Source organism: Populus trichocarpa, chromosome 10, assembly GCF_000002775.5.
Source record: "Populus trichocarpa isolate Nisqually-1 chromosome 10, P.trichocarpa_v4.1, whole genome shotgun sequence".
In the NCBI taxonomy this organism is placed as follows: domain Eukaryota; kingdom Viridiplantae; phylum Streptophyta; class Magnoliopsida; order Malpighiales; family Salicaceae; genus Populus; species Populus trichocarpa.
In genome coordinates this window covers 12,994,305-13,011,702 of record NC_037294.2, presented here as the reverse complement: position 1 = coordinate 13,011,702, position 17,398 = coordinate 12,994,305, and the positions used below count along the sequence as shown (strand labels likewise).

Below are 17,398 nucleotides of genomic sequence, written 5' to 3'. Positions count from 1 at the left end.
TTATGTAAAGATATTGGATAAGTACAGCAATTACCACAATAAAAAAAATAATGAAATAATATAATTTGATGCATTAAGTTTTAAAAATGTAATATTTATTAAATATTTTTATTTTTAAATATTATAAAATAATTACACGTGTTATTTCTAATGGTATCATGTGTAGCTGTTGGAGTAATGGTTGAGCTTTAAAGAATATTTTTTTCTTCTTTATTCTTTTGTCTTAGTTGGAGAATAAATGTGTCATGGTTATCTAGGAAATTAGTTTTCATATTTTTTTGTTTTTTATGTGAGAATATCTTAATTTCATGTCTAAGATTATATTAGCATTTTTATTAATGCTTACATTATCTTAGCATTTTTTTAAGGTCGAAGAAACTTTGGGCAGTTCGCAGCTTTGCCCCAATCTAGTATTGTTCTGAAACTCAATCGACAATAAGTATATAGCTTGGAGACTAAAATTTTGGTTTTCAAAAAGATAAAGAAAAAAAAACCCCGAGGGAATCGGTCTTTTGCTTCACTGTCACTCTCAGAAAGGTTACCAGACACCGCTCCACTGTTAACCATCGAGCCAGCTGAATCATAAAGGACATGGTTTCAAACTTGGAAGGTTACGTGGGGAGTTACGTGGGGGGTTTAAATTGTCCATCCACATCGAATAATCCTCGTCATAGATCCTTCCTTTCTCTCAACTCTTCTTTTAAGCACCAGAATTTTGTAGTGCAGACGCTTTCTGTTTACGTTTCGCTTTCTTCTTCTTATTCTCTCTGTACCAAAAAAAGAAAAAAATGGTGCTGTTCAATGTTTCACGAGTGGAGACTACGCCTTTCGATGGCCAGAAACCTGGAACTTCTGGCCTTCGCAAGAAGGTTCGGTTCTTTTTTCTTATTCGTTTTCTGTTATTCTCAATTTGCAATCAGATCTGTCGCATTTCATTTTCGAGTCTTTTCTTTGATTTTCTAGATTATATTTATTGTATTTGAATTGAATATTTGTGAATCCGATCTCTGTCTGTTGATTTCATTTTTTATTTGTTTGTTCCTATTCGATTGAATTATCTTTTTGTTGAATTTCTCCTGCGCGTTTGTTGCAGTTGTTACAATTGCTTTTTTTCCTTTTTTTTGGTTCTTTTCAGGTGAAGGTGTTCAAGCAACCTAATTATCTGGAGAATTTTGTCCAATCAACCTTCAATGCACTTACTCCACAAAAAGTTAGAGGTGAAGTTTGATCTGTCAGTTATGCGAAAGAATGGCTTGCATTTTGAAACTTGATCTGTCATTAAAAACTCGTGCGCCTTAAATTTTGGATATATAAAACAATTTTTAATTGGTAGAACAAAATGGCCTGGTGTTGCATGAGCTTTCTTCCTTTTGGACTTGTATTTCATTTTTCAGCAGGGGTGTAAATTGTTCCATTACTTCTTGAAAAAGTTTGTACTCTTGATAACCATATCACAGTTGATGATGTGATGTGATGTGACAATGATCAAGAGATGTAGTTTAAAACTTTCACAAATTCAATAAGGTTCTGTTTTGGTATCAATCAGTTTTGCTGATTGATTTAAGTATTTTTTTTAATTTTTGACTCAAAGGAAAGTAATAAATATGTTTGGCTAGAAATAACCTTTGACTTAATGTGAAAATTTGTAACTTATTGATTCTAACCTATAATACCTTCCTTCTTCAGAAAAGTTGCTCTGAGTCATTTCTTGCCAAACACGCTTCTAACTTAACTCATTTTTGTCATAAGTGATCTGTGATAAATAACTTAAATTTTGAATCATGATTCAAAGTCAAAGTTACTTTTTATTAGTCATGCTAACCGGACTCTAATTTTTAACCATGTCTGTGCATGAAATGTGAAATATGAAGTTCCGTTTTTAATTAAAAGTTTTTCAAGGTTACTGAACTATCCATTGTTGTTCTTTTGCATGCATTCCCACAGTCAGAGACATTTGATCACCACAGTGTCTGTCGAATGCAATACTGTTGTGCGTGTCCTGTTGGACAACTTAATTTATGTCTGATATTTTGTTTTTCATCCCTTTTGCTTACCATTATAAGCAGGTGCCACACTTGTTGTTTCTGGTGATGGTCGCTATTTCTCAAAGGATGCCATTCAGGTACTGTATGTAATATGTGGTGCAGTTATAATTCTCCCAGATTATGATATTTTTTGGCTGAACTATTGCTACCAAGCTGTTAGAACTATTTCCAGTCTTGAAGAGCTTATGTTTTTGAAATTCTTCCAGCTCTATTGAGTATGTGTGCACGCGCATTGCATGCATGTCTATCTGTGTGTCTTCGCCTCGCCATGCAGTCACATTGCATTGCAGACTTGTATAGTTTTGTTTGAAGTTTGGAATATATCTATAATTGGGCTGTAGATGGATAGATAGGTCTAAGATTCACCATCAAGTTTTGTTGATTTTTTATGGATTGATTTCATGTATTCTGTACATTTTGCGCTGAATAAATACCTTTCTTAAGCTCTTTAATGAGCAAAAGAATCTAATCGCCTACCAACACATTATATGATAACTTTTCTGATCATCACCATTACCCCTTGAAGCATTTGAGCTACAAATTCAATCTTCTGTCATCGGATTGGGTCTGCAATTTTCTTTCAATTAATACTGGTTTGGAGGTCATCGCAGTAGGCTGAGGTGTTTAAAATCTCAGCTGAAATTTACACTTGATGTTCTTTCATTTCTACTCCTCCCTAACTAAAGTGTTCCAACCGAAAAGGCTTGTATACTGAATGTATCAACACCTGACTTTTTGTGTCACGTGAACCATGATAACAACTTCTTTATTGAATATGGGCACGAACTCTCTGAATCACTTGTCCTAAACCTACTTTGTGTAGTATAAGCTCTAAAATATGTTTTTTCTTGGGTATTTTACGAGTTTTAAGTGAGCTGAATAAACTAGCATCTCCTTTATCTGTGTGATTCTTTTGTGGAATGCATGGACAGTATCTCTGACAGCTGTGTTGTATTGCATGCTTGATTACAAGTTCTTTGTTGACTTCTGGTTTTGAGCATGGCTATGCATTCCTGCACACAGCAGACTGTTCAATATTGAGCTGCTTCCAAGTCTATGCAGTCATCTTTTTTTTATTGTTTGTGACTTTTAATAGTTTGCATGTTCCATGCAATCAAAACCTCGATGGAAAAGCCATATCTGATCCAAATTTATATCATTCGATTGGCAGATAATTATGAAGATGGCAGCTGGAAATGGAGTACGACGTGTCTGGGTTGGTCAGAACGGACTGCTTTCAACTCCTGCTGTGTCTGCTGTAATACGTGAAAGAGTTGGGGTAGATGTAAGTTCTCAACTTGTCTCTATAAGCGAGGCTCATTTCCTTCGACAATAGTGATGGTATAGTCTTATGCATAATGAGTTTTTTACTCCTGAACTTGAATATCAGGGATCCAGAGCAACAGGAGCATTTATATTGACAGCAAGTCACAATCCAGGTGGTCCAAATGAGGTAACTAGAAACTGTTTTCTTTTTTGTCTGGGATTGTGGTTCACAGTGGCAATTAAAGCTCCTCTATCTTTCCTATGTTTTGGATGAAAGGAAATGGGATATGATGCCTCCTCAAGGTGGAGAACAGAAAGAGAATGCTGATATGTATCAATGATTATTTAGCATCCTGCCGTAACTAATAAAATGGCCAGATTTGTTATTATTTTTTTCCTTTTGACAAAAGATAATGTATTAATGCTGAAAGAAGTGGAAGTACAATTGCAAAATGGAGGGTCAGCTTCCAATCTATGGGAGCTTGACACAAACAAATTAAAAACTAAAGCAGCCTAATCTTGCCAAATATCAGCTAATGATGCATGTTAAAATCATTTGGAGCATGGCAGCACAAGGATGCAAGAGAATCTACTCTTATCTCATAACAAATGGCTGGGAGTTATTTTATTTTGTGGAAATAAGGAATCCCCTGGCATGTTATCTAAATCATTCTTCTTTTTTGTCCCTTTATTGCAGGATTTTGGGATCAAATATAACATGGAAAATGGTGGACCTGCTCCTGAGGGAATAACAGATGAGATTTATGAGAACACTAAAGCAATAAAGGAGTACTTAACTGCAGATCTGCCTGATGTATACCCTTCACCTGGCCACCTTATGTGTCATTTGCCTTGTAGACTCGTGTCTTTCTGTCAAACTGCTACCAGGGTTTCGTTAACTTCTGTTTGTATGCCATGATTTTTCAATTACATCCAGGTGGATATTACAGCAATTGGTGTAACCAGCTTTGGTGGGCCTGATGGACAGTTTGATGTTGAGGTTTTTGACTCGGCAAGCGATTATGTCAAATTGATGAAGTAAGCTGTTTCCTGTCTAAACTGCTAGTTTTCTGTAGTTGTGTTTTTATGAATTGTCCTCACTGAATATGATTGATGATGCTATTTATTTATCTATATACAATAACATGCAGACATATATATATGTATATATATTTCTGTTTGCATAACTGTGAGCAAACTTTATGAGCTTTTTATTGTCTTCCCGTTTCTTTACTTCTGAGTTATGCACTGCTATTTAGCTTACTGAATTATCCAAACATGATGATTGTTGGAATTGATATATGATGCAGAACAATACACTAAAATATGAGATACTCCTTGCATGCCCATTAGGAATTTCTTGGCTCATTTAAAGTATGCAGAAAAAGTGAAATGAAATGAATTTTTTTAATCTTCAAAGTGTGATTTTTATATCATTGTCAAAATTGCCTCAGCCCCTTTGCTCTTTGAAGTCAAGCTTCAAGAATTTGCACCATGTCTTCTCTGGCATGCTTAGCATGATAAGTAGTCGTTAATGTTTTCATGGTAGCGTTGTATTAATTTTCGCTTGATGGTATTTACTGAAAAAACAAAGTATGAATGAAGGATTAATTGTTGTATCTATGCACTTAAAAACAAAATAAAAGGGAAAAAAAGGAAACCATAATGACCTGTTTTTGTTAATTTGATTGAAATTTGTACGATTACAGAAATTTATGTTTTGATAGAAACAAGGAGTCATGCACATTGTGAAATATTCTTCTCAAAAGTCTATGGGTTTTGGCATAATACATGTCACCAATAATTACAAGGCAATCAGTTCCTGTATACGCTGTAGAATCTTATGGTATGATGTTGTCTTGCTCTGCAGGATGGACAATGCAAAGTTTTTTTTCCATTCTATTTGTATGAATGATAGGCTGTTTGATGATCATGTGATCTTTATTATTCAAAATTTCATGCTGTAATTGATCATGTTGTCTTCTCTTTCAAAATACTGAATGCTTCTTTTAACAATTGCGCAGGTCGATTTTTGACTTTGAGTCCATCCAGAAGCTCCTTTCCTCTCCAAATTTCACTTTCTGGTATCTAGATGGTCTCATTTGCATCATTTGTAAATTTCTGTTTCTCATATATGCTTTGTCAACTCGATGATGACTTTCCTTGGGTCATCATGTTATAGCTATGATGCGCTACATGGAGTTGCTGGGGCTTATGCAAAACGCATTTTTGTGGAGGAGCTTGGAGCACAAGAGAGTTCCTTAATGAACTGTGTACCCAAGGTGCTGCTAAGTTTGTGATACTATACGGGATAAATGATTAATAAAATCACTTTCTCACCGTGAGTGCTTATTATTTATTTGAATTTTCATGCTTGTGCTTGGCCAATGCAAACAGGAGGACTTTGGAGGAGGGCATCCAGATCCCAATCTCACATATGCAAAGGAATTGGTTGCTCGCATGGGATTGGGTAAATCTAACTCTGAAGTTGAACCGCCAGAATTTGGTGCTGCTGCTGATGGTGATGCAGATCGCAATATGATCCTTGGTAAAAGGTATCACCAGCCTTCTTCTTCTTCTTCTTTTTTGTTAGAAAAGTTACTCTCACACCAATTCTTTCATTTACAACTCTTGATACTTTGGCAGGTTCTTTGTTACTCCATCAGATTCTGTTTCCATTATTGCTGCAAATGCAGTGGAGGCCATACCATATTTCTCTGCAGGTCTAAAAGGAGTTGCAAGGTTCTATACATTTCTCTGCTTACCTTCTTTATTTTGTGTGTATGTACGGTATTTACTTGCTCACTGTTAGACTAGTAAATCTAAATGGATGCAGTGGACAACATGCCCCTTAACTACTAATACTCTATATGCAGGGCAAAAAGTGGCATGCTTGACATAATATTCTCAGTCAAACTAGATTATTATCATCTTTAGAGTGGAAAAGCTTCTTGAAATTCTACATGCAAAACCATAGCTAGTAGTTAACATTGATATATTAATTTTTTAGACATCAAAGCTTGTTTATTCCATGTAACTACCATTGCAAAAGTTGTCAAAGAACAAGATGGAGTCTAAAAGAAGAAAAGGTTCAAGAGTAAAAAGAATAGGATGATAGGTAACATATTAGATTAAGGGTTGTATTAGTAGCCTGTTGTATTAGCTGTATAAATTATGAACGCTGTTGTTTCATTAAAAAAAGCTTCCTTTTAAGATGTATTATTGAGAATCATTCAAGGTAATTAGTTATGAGAAGGAACACTAAATTATATGTATACTTTTTTTTTCTTTTTCAAGCTTGTATGTGCACATGTCATGTGCCGTGTAACATTTTTCTTGTTTTGGGTATATGTCAACTGGCTTAAAGTGCTTCAATTATATCTCATGTTTGCTTCCTGCATTCTATATCATTAAAAACTTAATGATTCAGTAAACTTCTTGATAATATCTTGAGACCATAGGCCACATTTCGACAGCTGGGTGATACATATTTTTGTTATTTGATGCCTTTTCTTCAGAAATTTTTGTAAAATGTTTCTGTATTTGCTGTTTCTAGGAGCATGCCAACTTCTTCTGGCCTTGACATTGTGGCAAAAAATCTAAACTTAAAGTTTTTTGAGGTATGCCATGCCATGATTAATTTTTTATATGGGTCTTCCTTTGCTACTGTATGGTCATATAATTTGGTTATTCACTGTTCAAATGCCAGGTTCCAACTGGATGGAAATTTTTTGGTAATTTGATGGATGCTGGTTTATGTTCAATCTGCGGGGAAGAGAGTTTTGGAACTGGTTAGTCTTTGATGTTTCTGTATGTTCAGTAAATCATCTTATATTTGGAATTCTTAATAAGTTGTGTAAGGCTGTTTTGTTGTCATGGCATCTGCGAACAGGCTCAGACCACATACGCGAGAAGGATGGAATTTGGGCAGTTCTGGCTTGGCTATCCATACTGGCGTTCAAGAATAAAGAAAATCTTGGTGGTGGAGAGCTTGTAACAGTTGAAGATATAGTTCGCAACCATTGGGCTACCTATGGTCGCCACTACTATACTCGATATGACTACGAGGTACTATGTTTTCTTGATGTTTCATCCTATCTCTAGAAACAGATCTCAGATTGCCATGTAACTGGTACATTGTTCTTGAAGAATGTTGATGCAGGTGCAGCAAAGGAACTAATGGCATACTTAGTCAAGCTGCAATCTTCCCTTGCTGAAGTTAACGAGTATGTCTGTTAATATTTAAATCGCTTAGTTTATTAAACTAGCATTTCCATTGATCCTTTTAAGGAATGGGATGCAACTACTCTATTGAGCGCCTTTTATTTTGCCCTAACTTATTTTAAGATACCAACTAAAGCACTTTCCAACTTGTATTTTAAGTGCTAAAATTCTAACTTGGTTTTTTTCGGCTTCAAGGTATGGAATAATATCTTTTAAATATTATATTGAGTTGCTGTTAGCTATGTGAAGCCTGGGCTTGAACATATTGAATGCTTTCACTTTCTGTAATTTGGTTTTGCCTACAGTCTTAGGTGCCAAGTCCTGGTTATAATTTTCCCAGACCTTTTATAGTGTAATTTCAAGGGTCAACAATTTGGCTATGGCTCCGCTATAGATAAATTGTGGGCTCAAATGTTAGAATGATTAGATAACATTGATGAAGATTGTAGATCAGAGTCAGCATGCCAAGTATGCATGTGTATATATGCACACTGGCCGACACATTGGATGTATATTGTGTGCCTCTTGGTGACTAGTTTTGTTCTCAGATCTGCCACCTTGCATGTTTTTTAATCAACTTTACTTTGAAGAAAGCATGATTTGTGTTAATTATTTATACAAACTTGGTTTAGTTATAAAAAACATGATTATTTTAGGCTTTTTGTTTATGAAAAATAAGAGAGTAAAAGCTCTAAATAAATTTGGAGTCGGTGCATTAAATGGCTAAAAGCAATAGAAGGGAGAGAGAAATGCACAAATTATGGGGTTAACGTGGCCATGATAAGATGATGAAGGCTGGGGAAACTTGTAGAGATGCAGGGTTGGAGCTAGAGCTTAACCCAGTTTTTCTGTTTGGTGAGGGGTGGGGATTATGGCCACCTCAAAGCACACGAGTGCTGCCCCTGCAGAGAAGAACCAATGGAGGGTTACCAGTGCCACTGTGCCCGTTATCTGGAGTTTATATCTGTCTCAACCTGAAGAAAATATAAATGTCTTACGTGGTTATCACTATGCTGTTGGTGACATGGACTAGAAACTTCGCAACAAAAGTGGAGCTGACATCTCTGACATAAGTGGAGCTGGAGTAGACTGCCTTTGACTTAGATTTGATGAATTTTTTTAGCATTAGTACTCAATTCGAATCACTCTTTTGCTGCCCACTTGATCACTAAATTGATTTAGTCAGTTTTTCCTGAATAATTTATCTTTTTACTAATCTATAATGATTTCAAGAGAAGGAAAAAAGAGCCTAATATCATTTAATTAATGGCCCGAAGTTTTTTCAAAATAGCTTAATCTTTAAAAAATGATACAAACCAAAAGGAATAATGATTAATTTATTTATCATCGATATTTTTGTTTTAATCAAATAATTGAGGAGGCTGAGCTGTTTATCTATACAGGATTGTCGGTGGGATACGATCAGATGTGTCGAAGGTTGTTCATGCTGACGAGTTTGAATACAAAGATCCTATTGATGGTTCTATTTCAAAACACCAGGGTATTCGATACTTGTTCGAGGATGGCTCAAGACTGGTAAGATAATTCTCTTGTTTGCAAAGCTTTCAGCTTGAGTAAGGTCTTTGGAATGGGACTGAGCTAATGTGCTTTTGTTTGAAGTCTACTTTTGATTGTGTTTATCCTTGGCAGTTTGCATTGCAATTTCTTGCTTTTTTGTTGTTGTACCTCTAAGGAATTAATAATTTTTGTGAAGCTCAGGCATCCATTTCAGAGTATTTTTTGTTTGATTAACCTGGAATACCCCGAATTATTTAATCGTTACATATTATTCCTGTTTGAAGTAAAGAATTTACTGATCCATCCTCTCCATGAACATTGGTGCAGGTTTTCCGCCTCTCAGGAACTGGTTCAGAAGGTGCAACCATCAGGCTCTACATTGAGCAATACGAAAAAGATCCATCAAAAACTGGAAGAGATTCTCAAGATGCACTTGCTCCTCTTGTATTATCCCATATCTCATCTGTTGTTTATTGTCCATCACCCATCTCATCGGTTATTGAGGCTGATTTTTATGGGCCTCTTTGCAGGTGGCAGTTGCTCTTGGTCTTTCTAAGATGCAGGAATTCACTGGCCGATCTGCACCAACTGTCATTACATAGATTTTCACTGCTATGCGCAGCGGTGGGGACTGATCGCCTTGAACATGGAAAGTGCATGCTTCATAAGCCGTGCTTTTATGTGATCAAACTTTTATAAGAAACCCAGTTAAGTATACCAAATATGCTTTACCTTTTTTTGCCTTACCGAAGTCAAAGTTTTGACGTTCAAAATAAATAAGCCAACTCTTCTCATGTTATCCTACATGTAATATGGGGATTAATGCGGAAACTGGCTGTCATTGATGTGGTGCCCTGCTGTTTTGGAGCTTGTAAGCATGAAAGATGCCTGTTGATGTCTTGACCTGCGGTTTTCAACACGAGTATGCACGCGTTACGTTCTGATTTGAACCAAGCTCGAATAAACATTTTAATAATGGAGACTTATCATTTAAAAAATAGTGATAATACAAACTTAATAATTATTATTTTTGTTGCTGGCCCGTGGTCACGTTGCGCTCCTTAAGTTTCTTTGATGACGTAAGATCACTTTTCTTCTAAAGCTAGTTTTTATTCAATTTTGTCCACAGACCTCTCCCTATCTCTCTCTCTCTCTCTATATATATATATATATATGTATATATATGGCTACAGGATTACTCTTATAAGCTCACAAATTATAAATTTGCTGCCACTCAATTTCAATTAACATATAATTCTGTTATTACCCCCCTTCAATATTTCTTAATTAACGTTTATCTACTGTTGACGTAGTTCGTTATTAATTGAGATTGGCTGACGGAATTTTATAACCCCCGATTCGCTTTGCTTTTAATTCCAGGGTTTTTCATGTGACTTTGCTTGCTTTGGCATCTATATAATACAGATAAGGACGAGAATTATTATTATTATTATTATTAGTCCCTAGCTCTCTCAACAATTTAATCCATCCATTAAAATAAAAGTAGTCGATATTCAACTAAGAGATCCGATTCCAATCTCATTGGACATGCGGCATGCTGAACTTTATGAAGACCAAATATGTTTGTGCTTCCATGATCATGCATCGGCTAGTCTTGAAAGTCTACATAGATGGATATAATCAAAATATTTTTCAGATACAATAATTGATTACGACAAATAAATTGGTTGTATTTCATATGAATTATTTTGCACAACAAAGTTTATTTACCTGATTGATACATTTCATATAGGTTAGATCGAGTTACTATATGTAGTATGTAATCACAGGTACACTATTTTATGAAAATTAGTGGGGGCTTTGCATTGACGACGTTATGTATATCTAAACGCGCGTATCTAACTATCTAAGTATTCAAGAGGCTTGTTTTGATGTTCGAGAATCACCCCACCCATAGTTGGTTTAGAGTTTGTTTGGTCCTCACTCTATGTTTAAATCAAAGAGAGACTTCGTGAAAGAATTCAGATTTTAATTATTACCTAACTTTATAGGAAAACAGTATCAATTAAATTGGATGATAAGGAGCGCAAAACGTGAGGAGAGGTGGTTTTTTTTTTTTTTTTTTACAGACATGCTTGTTTAATTTAATTCTTAAAAATAGTCTTCTAAATTAATTATTAGAAAAGAGAAATCATTATCACTTCGAATAATTAAACGAGCGAATATTAGGGAGCTAATCTCAATGAATATAAAAATATTAAAAGAGACTGGCATATAAAATCTAGAATGGATGTCTCATTTAAGTTTTTTTGAGATAAAATTTACTTTATGACTTGCATATAACTCTTGAAACCTAACATCGATCCAACGATATGCTATATATATATAAAAAAAACTAATTAATTCGTGCATCAGTAATAGTCAGTTAAAGATTCAAGAGAATTAAGAGGACTCGCTAAATAATGACAGGAAATAGAACGGTATCAAGGCTTAATCGTCTTGAATATATATATATATATATATATATATCCTTGTCCTGTGATAATTGATATCACATATCCATAAATACAAAGGAAAAACCATCACATAAACTATACCACTAGATAGCTAGCTATACGTGGAAATTGCCCCAGCTTGAGGTCACTGTTCAATCACAATTGACAAATTTCCTCTCTTATAAACCAGACTCAAAGGGCACTCCGGCAGCCGAAATCCAAGAATTCCCGGCCAAAAAGTTCTCAACAGTGAACTTTCCAGCCTCCAGTGGGCTTGTGATTGTGTGATATCCAGGCCACTTAACCCTCCCTTTGGTGCTTGCTCCGCTCCCAGTACTCATATACTCACCATAATATAGAGTACTCAAAGCAAAATCACCCTTCCATGGTAACCAACCTGCAGGGTCAATAAGTCCATCTATATTGCTCTTTAAGAACACAGTCCTTGAATATTTCTTCCATGGCCTCCCCAAATAACTCTTAAATGAACCCTGCACTGGTCTCAAGTCTGGAGCTGCCATAACCCTTGAATTATGAATTACTATTCCTGTGTTCTCATCAGGGTCAGTTCTTCCTTGTGCAGTGACAGTGTTCGTTTGCTTACTCATCGGTCTCCTAACATATATGTTGCAGTTCTGCAAAACAGCAACAGCATCACCGAAAATGAAGTCTACAGTTCCATATATGTCACAATCCCGGTAGAATTGTCGCTGGGAGTGCACGTATAAGGTGTCTTGGTAGCCCTTGAAGCTACAGCTATAGAAAACTGAGAAATCGGAACCAGATCGCAGGGCTACTGCTTGGTGTTTTTGTGGTCCGGCAGTGTTTTCAAATGTTATGTCTCTGGCAATGAAGCCTTTACCAGAAACACCTGGGATCAGTCATGAAGATCAACGTGAGCAATAAACATCATCATAAGTTTCTCTTCTCTCTTTTTTCAACATTGTGCTTTGTCTAGCCAAGCAATAAAAATATAGTTAATTATAATTTATGGTGGATACATTAATTATCCCCAATAACAAGTTTTCTTTCCAATGATGTGATAATATATACATGTGAGGTCAATTGCAAAAGTGAATTTGTTTCCTCGATCTTTGGATTGTTGACCTATTAGATTTAGATGCGCGCTTTGAGCTCTAAATTCGTCAATATAACGTTTAAAATAAAATACTTTACAAGATCTAGTACTATATATGTGAATTAAAGAATATTATAAATAATCAAAATCTACATAAGCACGCGTACGTTCATACATATATAGCATAGAGGATCCGGTGTTTATCAAAATTGAAGAGTACATACAATTTTGTATGAAAGTTGTTTCAATTCTAAATGATTATAATTTAATTGGTTTCTAATAATTGATGGTGTAAGTAAAGAAAACTCACCAACAGTTGCGGAGCGAAAAGTTGTGGTGCCATCTTGGGTATTTTTATTACTAGTAATGACTGTAGCATCAATTCCATCTCCAACGAACATTAAATTCTTCATCGACTTCTTAATCTCCACGTTCTCTTTGTAAACACCCCCTTTCACGTATATAACAAATCTCTTACTCTTAGTCCCGCTCCTAAGCTTAGCAGATGCAGCCACTGCCTCGGATATGGTTTTGTAATCACCAGACCCATCTTGGGCAACTACAATATCAGCCTTTGGTGCAGCCCGGCCATTTGATTGCAGAAGCTTTCGATCACTAGCCGGAACCCATGATGGGAATCCATCAACAAGCAATCTTCGGCGGCCACCATCTTGTTTGGTATCAAGTAGTATAGGTGTTGAGGAGATTATGGCCTTGTTTAGGGAAAGTGTATTGCTAAGCAATTTGGTGAAGTTGCGTAGCATATTTGGAAGGGATTCTAAATAAGAGACAATGTTAAAGTCAATAAAGCCATTCTCGCATGTTCTTTGGTTGGCAATGGCTGCACTTAGCCAAGTTTGAGAGTCAGCTAGATTGTTAGAGCTCATTGAACGGTTAACATGATCGACCGTATCCTCGTATAGCTTTAAACAATCATCCCATGCCAACTTGGCCTGTTGATTAAATGAACTCAACTCCATAGATGACACCATCTGGTGAGCTTCTATGGCTTTGTTCATAGTTATCGACAAGGATTGGTCGCGTAATGCAAATAACGGTGGGGTTTTAGAGATATTGGTGTCGATAAAATAGTTGCATGCTTCAGGAAATGGGGTCTGGTCACACGAAGTGACACTGTCACCGTGCACAAGGGCAAGTGAATAAAATAGAAAATAGGCATTCAAAAAGCCAAGAACAAGCTGCTGCTTATCCATGGAGACCCGAGTTCGGAGGATATTGATTATTTTTTTGTTAGCTTGAAGGATCAAAGAAATGCGAAGATAATCGTTGTATTTATAGGCCACAAACCTGAGTAATTGGTTGCCATGATTACAATTCGTGGCTGTGGGTGCTGGGACTCAAGATTGACGCCACGTCAAAACCCTTAAACAATATAAACAGCTTAATTGTATCATTTCATATAAGAGCGAAAAAACCCTAGTACTATTGAAGGAAACCGAATAAAATAAAATAAATCCTAAAATCATTTCTAATTACGTAATAAAATTAAACAAAGCTCACTAATTCTAGAAATTGAATCTAAAGAAAATATTGCACTTAATTAAAACAACTAAGCTAATTAAATAAAATTCTATAAGCTTAGAAAATCTCAACAGTGACATAATTAATTAATTTACAGTTAAAACCGGGGGTTTGCGTGTGCAAGATATTTGAACGACTTAAAGGTTTCCGGCCATGCATGATGCTTGCGTGAAAAAAAAAAAAGAATCTTTTAGAGTTGGTGGCTAAAAATTGAAAGTTCATGGTTGTTCTTGAATGCCACTTGGGATTTTAATTGAGCAGGCTCGATCACCACATTGGATTGCAACATTTTTCCTTTTCCATTTCTTTACCTCCTCCAGAGGAAAGTGGTGAAGATAACATTAGATTATGCATGAAAGACTATAATACAAAGGACAAGCAATTCTTTGACACAAATTTATTGGCACATATATATATATATATATACATACATACATACACTTTCTAATATTATGAAATGAGATTTTTGTCATCGTAAAAAAATTGGAAGTGATCTTGTGGGAGAGAAGGTTTCCAAAATTTATCGAAAATCTATAAATAAATAAAAAAACGCATGGATTTAGTTTTCCAAGTGCACACGAAATGACTCGTGAATGTTTTGGACATTGATTACGATCGTATTTTGCTTTTTGTTTAGGTGCAGAAAAGTTGTGAACTTGTGATCCATGTTGTTGTGGAGCCACGTGGTCTGATGGGAACAGACATCTGGCAGGAGCCTCGTACAAACACCAACCGTTATGTACACGTGTGATGCTGCCAGCCTTACATGCCTTTCTACTAATAGCAAAAACATGCTTCGAGAGTCCCACGTATCGTGAGATATTACCACACCAGCATTTAACCCTCAAGTTGAAAGTATTAGGGAGTGTTTGGATCGACATGCTTCGTGTTGGGAATTAGATTGAAGAAACGATTTGTAGTTAATTTTGAGTATTCCCTTTAAAACAGAAAAATCAAGAATCTACCTCCAAATTATTTCAGTAATGTTTAGTATTATTGGATTTAAAGATTTTAAGAGCATACTCACTGAGTTGACAAATATATCCTTCATGTCTCACTAATCTCGATTTTTTTTTTCGATTCTCTCCCTGCCATAAATTGGTTCAATTAATTTCTCGTTTATTTTTTTCATTTTATATGTTAAGATGCTTGTGAATTAATTTAAGCAGACTCCGTAACTAGGGCTCGAGAGTATCAAGTTTTTTAACTCAATTCTCTCCGATTTCCTAGCTAAGTACTGGGTATATAACCTGTTCTAATCTCCAAACCCAAGTAGATTAGGACCATTTCCGAGCCCAAGTAGATTGGGATCCTAATCTACTTGGGTTTGTAAATTAGAACAGGCCTCCTCTACTTGGGTTTGGAGTTAAAGTAGAATAGGTTGTCCCCAGCTAGCCGAAACAGCATCGAACGTGTGTAGTTTCTGATAAATAGTTGATTAAAGGCGGGTGCAGTTATAGCCTGTATCTCATTGGTGTTGTCCGTGATGTGCTTAGAAACCTCAGACCAACCCAACAGGCTTCCATCTTACCGAATATGACCATGATAGATCAAATAGCTCGGAGGGCGTAGATTTATTCGACTAAAAGTGACAAAAGGAAACTACCTAAATTATATTTGGTTTGAGAGGCCAAATAACAATCTTAAGAGCTAGATACATTCTTAAGTCTAAAACAGAAAAATCTGTGCATGAAAATTGGTAATAGGAAATCATATGTCTGGAGAGTTATACATTCATTGCTATCAAATGCTTTTTATTTTTATTTACAAGACCTGAATGATTGCTATGGTATTAATGAGCTAATCAACCGTTAATAGAAAAACTTATTCTGCTTTTTATTGATGGCAGATCACGTACGTGAAGGTAATGAAATTGCTCCATGTTTTACTCTCTAGTTTCTTATATTTTAATTTACCCCAAACAATTTTAATAAATTATACCTCTATTTTTGCATAGAAGGATGCTATGGCAAATAATTAAGAACGTTTAAGTGTGGATGTTACTGTATAATACAATGAAAACCAGTTTTTCCCCCTGGAGTTCCTGGGAGGGAGGCACACACATGGATGATAGACCAGGTGGCAAGCAAATGAGATTGCATCTCGGGAAACCTGAAAGGGGCCATGATCAGAAGACCTGTTAGCGATGGCGCTCCTTCCTATTTTGTCCTTATACTCCCTTGTGATCTTTTCATTTCACGGGCTGATCACGTGCCCTAGCATAAATCCAAAACCCAACACCATTACAGGCCGAGGCCTAGAGATTGATGCAACATCATTATCTTTCTCCGGTCGCTCTAATCATTTGCCTATTCTAATAATGTTCTGGGAGGCCTCTGTGATGGACCATTCACATGCACTGCACGCCATGCCTGGTTTGACGCTTCTTGATTCTTGCCTCATTTTTAATGCTTCGTGATTTCTTAAACTTGAGCCCTGCATGTCAAACCCACCAGCATCCTTCGGTTGCCGTCGAAAAAAACACAAAGAAAAAGACAATACTTTTACATGTGGACTAGGTGTTCCGGTTTCTTAAGTGATCGAACTAATTTTTATTAGCTGCCGAAATTGTCGGGTGTGTGTTTTCCTGATCGTTTTTTACTTGGCCTATATGGACTGCAAATCTCTGCTTTTTTCCTTCCTTGAGAAACACCTAATACGTTCATTGTGCTGTCTCCTCAGATCCACCCTAAAAGGGCTAAAAATATTTTTTAATTAAATTAAATTAATTGTGTGAGGATAAGCATGAGAGGTCTATTTTATGGTTTTTTTATTTTTTTTACTTTTTGAATAATTACTCTGACAACATATGAAATCTCTTTTAATTACTAAATTAACTCATCACGCAACATATATCACATAAATATTATATCACATAAATATTTTTCTATTAATAAAAAATAACTCAGCACGCAACATATCGCCGGATATCTATCCAGTTCTCATTCATATCGCCAGTGCATATCTCTCCTTGTTAATTTGTCTCAAGTACTGTCATAACAATAACTGAAGAAACATCATTATTGAATAAAATGTGAACGCATATGCGGATCACTTTCATATCCCACTAAATCTTGCTCACAGGAGCCCTTCAGTACTCCTGCTAATTGGTTGGCGCATATTGCATCCATCATAATCATGATTAATCATATCATTATAATTAATAAATAAATAAATAACCTGGAGCCAGTGGTTAAGCCCTCTTAAATTTATTTAGTATGATGCTTCAGTCTATCACAAATCACAGGGACATTTTATTTTTATTTTTA

General features: G+C 35.8%; 2 protein-coding genes across 2 annotated transcripts; one reads left to right on the top strand and one right to left on the bottom strand.

The window, feature by feature from the left end:
• The first annotated feature begins 466 nt into the window (after positions 1–466).
• Positions 467–10,084, top strand: LOC7475519 (phosphoglucomutase, cytoplasmic). The gene is made up of 18 exons (XM_002315833.4): positions 467–869; positions 1,136–1,217; positions 2,067–2,122; positions 3,217–3,330; positions 3,436–3,498; positions 4,009–4,125; positions 4,249–4,349; positions 5,336–5,395; positions 5,494–5,593; positions 5,709–5,866; positions 5,958–6,053; positions 6,868–6,931; positions 7,021–7,102; positions 7,204–7,379; positions 7,461–7,537; positions 8,939–9,071; positions 9,381–9,497; positions 9,584–10,084. The coding sequence occupies exons 1-18, from the start codon at positions 789–791 to the stop codon at positions 9,653–9,655; spliced, it is 1,749 nt and encodes a 582-aa protein (XP_002315869.4). The 5' UTR covers positions 467–788; the 3' UTR covers positions 9,656–10,084.
• A 1,393-nt stretch (positions 10,085–11,477) lies between these two features.
• Positions 11,478–13,839, bottom strand: LOC7475290 (pectinesterase). Its single transcript, XM_002314760.4, has 2 exons — positions 12,898–13,839; positions 11,478–12,380 (listed from the first exon to the last, which is right to left on the bottom strand). The coding sequence occupies exons 1-2, from the start codon at positions 13,799–13,801 to the stop codon at positions 11,689–11,691; spliced, it is 1,596 nt and encodes a 531-aa protein (XP_002314796.1). The 5' UTR covers positions 13,802–13,839; the 3' UTR covers positions 11,478–11,688.
• Positions 13,840–17,398: the final 3,559 nt, after the last annotated feature.